The following is a 7,827-nucleotide window of genomic DNA, read 5'->3' as shown; positions in this document are numbered from 1 at the left end:
CAGTTTTTTAATTTTTTATTTTAGTACATCAGATTACACTAAATGAAAAAGAGGAATATTACCTTTACAAATATCTGAAATATAATGAATGTTGCCATTATTTTATTTTATTTCAAGTAACAATATTTTTAATGGTTTTAGTTTGCAATAATTTGTCTCGCACAGTCTTTTATTTAATGGTTGACAGAAAAGCTTTTCTGTTTTTCTACCAAGTTAATAAAAAAGTTAATGGTTTGTAGAAAACAATTACCCATTATGTCATAAAATAAACTGCTTCTGATTATTATTGTTCAATAACTTCCAGAAAAGTGTAGCTCGAGGCTCCTCACAGGAGCGCGCAGGACAAACGAGAGGCGGAGCGGAAAGCGCGCGCGTACGTGCGAACGAGCGCGCGCGGCCGACAAACACTTCGTGCGCTGCGTGAGTTGAACGTAGAAGCTTCTGACGGGAGTCAGCGCGCAGGACAGCGGTGTATTTTCAGCAGAGAAAGGCTCTTATCTGCGGTTTTCAATCATGTATGTGGACTTCGAGAAGCTGCGGATGAGCGGCGCGGGGAAAGCCATCGCGGTCCTGACGAGCGGCGGAGACGCGCAGGGTAACGATAAACACGACTAAACAGCGAAAAGCTAAGAACGTTAACGTTACATGAAGAACCGAGACATTTCAGCCAACAGTCGCTTCAAACGCGTCTGTGATGCACAAATACTCTGATTTTCGAACATGTGCAGCCCATAAGTGCTGCATACAGTGCATTTAGACACATCCCGTGTGTGTGACCTAAAGAGAGGAAATGACACGAGTCACGAAATATGCTCGAAGAACGTTTAGGAGAACGTTATTTCGTTCTCTCAATGTTTAAACGCCCATTCGGATGTTTTTCTTGGTCATGCGAACGTTAAAGGAACATTCCATTGTTTCATGAGGAAAACGTTGCGTTTGAACGCTCTCCCGACGTTTAAATCACGCGCTTTTTTAATTTTAAAATCCATGCGAACGTTAGAGGAACATTCCATTTTAAAGCCATGCTGGAAACAGTATTCCTAAATGCTTTTTAAACATCTGAAATTTAAAAACAGTTTTTTTTCTAGTTTAGAGGAACATTTTGAACGTTCATTGATTAAACATTAAAACCCCAAACAGTCAAAAAACATTTCTCCCGAGAATGTAGTTTATCAATCATGTATAATATTTCAAGAATTTTACTCTTGATAGCATTTTACATAAACATTATAGATACACTATATATATTTTACTTGTATAAAATATTAATAATGTTACAAGAACATTCCATAAACATGCAGTTGATGTCCTAACATTTACATAACCGTTCAAAAACATCCCAGCTCATTGTTTTTTTCTGATGTGAGTATCTGGGGCATAAATAATGCATGCACTGACCGTGATGTAAGCTCATGAGCCCTATCTAGTGCGCATGCACTTCTGAGACGGGAGTAATTCTGCAGGTTTAAAACCGTATTGCATGTTGTGGCTTCATATGTGGCAGTCAACTCATTAGTGTTTAGTCAGTGCATTAAACAGAAGTGTGAGAAGCTGTTTTCAGGATGATGTGGAGATGCATGATGACGTGTGTGTCCGCTTCCTGCAGGAATGAACGCTGCTGTGCGTGCGGTAACACGCATGGGCATTTACGTGGGTGCTAAAGTCTACCTGATTTATGAGGTGAGTGATGTTTCTGTGCATGCACCGAGTCACAATCACGCTCGTCCTGATGCATGTGTTTCTCCAGGGTTATCAAGGACTGGTGGATGGAGGAGATCACATCAAACTCGCCAACTGGCAGAGCGTCACCAACATCATTCAGCTGGTGAGGCTGCGTCCCATTTAATGCATGTGTGTTTGCTTGATAGCCACAGGTGTGTGTTGTGCTGCCTTGTGTGCTTCAGAGATATAGCATTCCATGAGGAAATAAAAAAAAAATTTTCTGGCTGTGGAGACCCAGGGACAAAAAAGAAAACGTAAAAAAAAGAAAAAAAAAAGTGTTATTTTTAGTATAGGTAATCTAGCGTTTTTTCTAGTTAATATTATTTAATTCGTTTTTATTTTTATATTTTGTTTTTGTCTTTTAAATGTTTCTTTTTTTTTAATTTCAACTGTCTATTTTTTTTATTAGATATCTATTATAATTTTTATTTCGGTTTTAGTAGTTTTAATGTTTTATTTTTATATAAATGTTTTATTGATTTCTTACAAATATTTATTTGGAATAACATGCACAAATTAATTAAGCACAGTGCTGGTTTCCGTGGCTTTGGAAACCCAGAAATAGAAGAAAATAAAAAATGTTATCACAATTACCTAATTTAAAAAGAGTTATTTTTAGTATCAGTAATATAGCGTTTTTCTAGTTAATTATATTTAATTAGTTCTTGTTTTTATATTTTCCGTCGTTTAGTTGACGTTTTAATAAATTTGTGTTTTTTTTTGTCTTTTAAATATATTTCATTTGTCTATTGTTTTTATCTATTTATATTATATCTATTTTATTAGTATAATCTTTATTTTGGTTTTAGTAATTTTGATGTTTTATTTTATATATAGTTTTATTTATTTTCCAAATGCAGGTTTCCGTGGCTGTGGAACCCCAGAAACAAAAGAAAATCTAAATAAAAAATGTTATGACAATTAATAATAATAAAAAAGAGTGTTATATTTTGTAGCAGTAATATAGCATTATTCTAGCTAATCATTTTTTTTAAGTTAAATTCAACTAACATTTTAAGTGGAATTTTTTCACTAAGCTCATTTAAACATTTAATCACTAAAAATTGCATTTTGTGAAAATGTCCATATCAGTATTCCAATCACAATTCAGCTTTTGAAAAGTCCAAATCAGGTTCAGGTTCAGATGTGATTTCAGACGAGTGTTTGTCTCATCAGCAGGAAACAGGATTGAGATTAAAGCTGCAGATTAAATGGGAGATTACAGCAGCGACCCTCAGCAGCGTCTGTGCTTGAAGCTATATTAGCTTCATCTGAAGTGTGCTGATGTGTGTGATTGTGTTCAGGGTGGCACCATCATCGGCAGCGCTCGCTGTAAAGCCTTCACCACGCGTGAGGGCCGTCTGTCCGCGGCGTTTCACCTGCTCCAGCGCCGCATCACTAACCTGTGTGTGTGTGGAGGAGACGGCAGCCTCACCGGAGCCAACATCTTCCGCAGCGAGTGGAGCGACCTGCTGGCTGAACTCGTGAAGCAAGGTACACACACACACACACTCCAGACACACACACACACACACTGTCATTCATACAGAACCATGCTTTCAATATTATTCATTTGAATTTACTTTGACTTAATCATTTTTATGTTGTCGTTGTTAATTTTCTTTTTTTCAAATGTCTATTTTTATTTACTGTTTATTAAATTATAGTTTTAAGAGTTTTGTTGTGTTTTCGGCATTTGTGTAATTTTTTGTTTTTATAATAAAATAAATTTTTTCTTTTATTTCAGTTATTACTAGTTATTTACATTTTGTTTTTAAAATAAACCTATTAGTTTTTTAGTTACTTTTAGACCAGTTAATTTTTAATTGGTTCTATTATTATTTATTTATTTGTGTTGGTAGTTTTTATTATTATTATTATTATTTTTTTACTTTTTGTTTCAGTTCAGATATTTCCAGTTTTAGTAAAACATTTTTTATCATTTTTTTTAAAAATTTTTTTGTCATTTTCAGTTGTTATATCCAGTTTCAGTATTTTTGATTGTTTTGGTCTTTTTTTCAGTTTAAGTCATTGTGTTGTGGTTTTTGTCATTGAATTTAAGATGTCTTTTTTTTTAATTCATTTATTTCAGTTTAAAAAAAAAACAGTTAGTTTAAAAAATTTAGTTTTTATTTTGTCATTTAGTTTTTTTTTTTTAAATGTATTTAAAAAAAAAAAAAACTTAAGATAGTTATTTTCCGTTCAACCTAAAACAAAAATGAGAAATGCTGGCATGTCAAATAACTGAAATAATGTCTTTATTTTGTAATGTAAATAATGTAATTATTTTAATAATTTGATTTCAGTTAACAATTGTATATGTAGTTGTAGTTCGTTCAGTGGTCTGCAGGACTTGAGCTGGATCTGGTTTAAAGTTCTTGCTTCAGTACAGCAGCATCAATGGGGCGTCTGTTAGCTCTCCATTAGAAGCTGCCAAGAGCTTCCTGTGTCCCTCATCACTGCAGCAACAGAGAGAATGGATGCTCATTTCAATGCAAAAAGAGCCTCAAACTGCTCTTGTGCTGCACAGAAGCTGATGTGTGTGTGTGTGTGTGTGTGTGTATGTTTCAGGCCGGATCACAGACTCTCTGGCGCAGCAGCACACACATCTCAACATCGTGGGTCTGGTGGGATCCATCGATAATGATTTCTGTGGAACCGACATGACGATCGGAGCTGATTCTGCTCTGCATCGCATCATGGAAGTTATTGATGCAATCAGCACCACGGCACAAAGGTCTCACACACACACACACACACACACACACACAATCAAAAATTAACTCTCACCAGAAAACGATTGAAAGGTACTGCAGCATTACATGGTCAAATCATAAAAAAAGATAAATATGATTAGAATTTAAAATGGCTTGTATTTGAACTCCAACATTTGTGCTAGAGGTGGGTCAGTATGGTTAACTAGTTGTCTAATAACCAGTTAGTTAAGAGCTTGGTGGATTAGTACTCAAGAGTCTCTAGTCATCAAATCACTGTCTGTGAGCAGTCTTTGCATTATCTGTGACGTTTTGTACACAATGATTACTGTACAGAACTGCACTAGCAGTCAAGTTTTTATTTATTTTGACAGTATTTTTGATCAAATAAAAGCAGCCTTGCTGAGCAGAAGAGACTGTGACATGCAGCCGCTCTCACTCGTGTGTTTGTGTTGTTTTCAGTCATCAGAGGACGTTTGTGCTGGAGGTGATGGGACGACACTGCGGGTACGTCACGATCGCTGAGCTAATCTACCTTCTCAACCGCTCTATTCTTCAACAGAGTGTCTGGTCTGATCCGGTCTGGTCTGGTCTGATCCGGTCTGGTCTGATCCGGTCTGGTCCGATCCGGTCTGGTCTGGTCTGTTCCGATCCGATCCGATCCGGTCTGGTCTGATCCGGTCTGGTCTGATCCGGTCTGGTCTGATCCGGTCTGGTCTGGTCTGTTCCGATCCGATCCGATCCGGTCTGGTCTGATCCGGTCTGGTCTGGTCTGGTCTGGTCTGATCCGGTCTGGTCTGATCCGGTCTGGTCTGGTCTGGTCTGATCCGATCCGGTCTGACCCGGTCTGGTCTGGTTCTGCAGGTATCTGGCGGTGGTGTCCGCTCTGGCGTCTGGTGCTGACTGGCTCTTCATCCCCGAGGCTCCGCCGGAGGACGGATGGGAAGATCACATGTGCACTCGACTCGGAGAGGTGAGAGATTTGGAGATTTGTAGGTTTCTGCACAATTAGGTCATAATGTTGTGATTATATAAATATGGCTATACATTTTTCTTATAATAATAATCATTATCATAAATATTGTGATTGCTGTATAAAATATTACAATTATTAAATAAAACCAAGATAAGAATTATTACTGTGGCACAGGAGCTGCACAATTTTGCAGCTTTTTTTTTATTATCAGTATTAATATATGATTAAAAAAAACGATTTATAAATTTGTAAAAAGTAAAAGAAAATCCCTTTGATTTTATTATTATTATTAAATATATTAATTTCTACATTTTTTGTGTGTGATTTATATCAGTATGGGTATTAAGTTAAATATATCAAAAATATATCGTATATTTTTAGTGACAAGTACACATTTCCATTGCCAACACTTAGGGTGTACTCACACTAGCCAGTTTGAACCGTGCCCGAGTGCGTTTGACCACCAAAGCGCGGTTCGTTTGACTAGTGTGAGTGCTCCGTACCATGCCCGGGCACGGCTCGATTAGCCAGCCCTGGCCCGCTTGGAAGAGGTGGGCCAGAGCACGGTTCAGTTGGACTCGGATGCGGTTCGCATGCAGTGTGAGCGCTAACCGTGCTGGAGCACGGAACAGGACGCGTGGCGTCACGGTTTTGCGACGCTCCAAAAGCTCAGCTGGTACCTTGCAAACCTCTTCATACGAGCAGCACGATTACGTGAAAATTTTCGCGCCACTAAGGCGACACATCTGTTTAACAAAATAAAAGGCTGTGAGAGGGCTGTGGACCACCGTGGACCAAACGACACAAAATTATCCACAAAGAAAACCGAGCGATGGACTCCATTGTGTTCAGAGAGCGCCGCTCTTCCTGTTTATCCCGAAACCGTCGCACCATAATGACGTAAGCGTGCTCCGGCACGAATGCTGAAACCCTCCTATGTGAGTGCAGGCCAGAGGGGGAGTGGGGAGGGGTTACAATCGTACTCGGGCCCGGTTCATGGCAACCGTGCCTAGTGTGAGTACACCCTTAGTGTCAGATACCTTAAAGGGATAGTTCACCAAAAAAATGAAAATTCTATCATCGTTTATTCACCCTCAAGTTGTTCCAAACCTGTATGAGTTTCTTTGTTCTGTTGAACACAAAGGAAGATATTTGGAAGAATGACAGAATCAAACAGATCTCAGTCCCCATTGACTTTCATAGTAGGAAAAAATATATACTATGGTAGTCAATGGGGACCGAGATCTGTTTGGTTACAAACATTCTTCCAAATATCTTCCTTTGTGTTCAGCAGAACAAAGCAACTCATATAGGTTTGGAACAACTTGAGGGTGAATAAACGATGATAGAATTTTCATTTTTGGGTGAGCTATCCCTTTAAAGACATTGCTATTGCTACATTGCTATGCCATTGCTACACTTTCTATGCTATGACTGCTCCACAGACTTCTTGTTGCAAATTTTGCTCACACACACAAACCTGGACCTGGAGATGGACACACACACACACTCAAACTCACAAACTTACTGACACACTCAAACAGAGGCTCAAACATTCAAAAAGACTCACACACACACTCACACACACACACTCAGACACTCACAGGCTCACACACACACTAAACTGGACCTGGAGGTGGACACACACGGACTCTGACACACACACACACACACAACCTGAACCTGGAGATAATAATAATATAATGTCTAGTCTGGTGGCTGTGATATATATAAACCTACCAACGTCCGTTGCCATGATTTTTGGAAGGACTGATCGCGAGAGGGAAAGAATGACATTTTAGTCGCATAACATCGGTTAATGGAAACGCCGTCATTTCGCAATAGTTGTTTATCGATATTTAGAAAAAAAACACAAATGTTTTGCGCGAATCTGTAATGGAAACGCGACAGCGCTTAACATAGACTAACTTCTCAGAGTCATGTTGAGCAACAGTGTTCATTACTAACCATTCAACTCCGGATTGATTCTGGAATCTTCGCTGGGGGAATAAGCATTAAGCACCGGCAACAATCCGTAACTAACGCATGCTCATGTTTTGATTCAGATCGTGTTCGAAGAGGAGGGGCTAGTCGTGTGTGCCTCTGTTGTTGTTTTTTTGAGAGGGAGGGAGCAAGCAGCGCGCAGCTCTACAATAAAATACAATTGTGCCCATATTAAATAGTTTAAGAATCAATCCGTGGCGGTCAGCGTTGATATTGTGGCGGGCCGCTACAAATTAATGAATGTATGGGAAACCCTGCTATTGTTATATTTCACTGTAAAAAAATGTTAGTATTATAATAATTGTCATTTCATTTTTTAAATGTTAATTCATTGAACTTTTATTTTGACTGAAAACTGCAGGGAGCCCTTAAAGTGTGTAGATGAGCAGTGCATTAATCAAGCCATAGCCC

The 7,827-nt window shown here is 38.5% G+C and overlaps 1 protein-coding gene across 1 annotated transcript in view; it reads left to right on the top strand.

Annotated features, from left to right (window-relative positions):
* The first annotated feature begins 395 nt into the window (after nt 1-395).
* The window catches only part of pfklb (phosphofructokinase, liver b), a 15,577-nt gene continuing 8,145 nt past the window's right edge, over nt 396-7,827 (top strand). Inside the window, exons 1-7 of the mRNA XM_059529974.1 lie at nt 396-595; nt 1,607-1,680; nt 1,748-1,825; nt 3,027-3,216; nt 4,294-4,459; nt 4,899-4,943; nt 5,301-5,409. Coding sequence (XP_059385957.1) covers nt 514-595; nt 1,607-1,680; nt 1,748-1,825; nt 3,027-3,216; nt 4,294-4,459; nt 4,899-4,943; nt 5,301-5,409 — 744 coding nt within the window. The 5' untranslated portion in view covers nt 396-513. The remainder of the gene's footprint in view (nt 596-1,606; nt 1,681-1,747; nt 1,826-3,026; nt 3,217-4,293; nt 4,460-4,898; nt 4,944-5,300; nt 5,410-7,827) is intronic.

This window comes from Carassius carassius, chromosome 38, assembly GCF_963082965.1.
Source record: "Carassius carassius chromosome 38, fCarCar2.1, whole genome shotgun sequence".
Lineage (NCBI taxonomy): Eukaryota > Metazoa > Chordata > Actinopteri > Cypriniformes > Cyprinidae > Carassius > Carassius carassius.
This window is presented reverse-complemented; position numbering and strand designations above follow the sequence as displayed.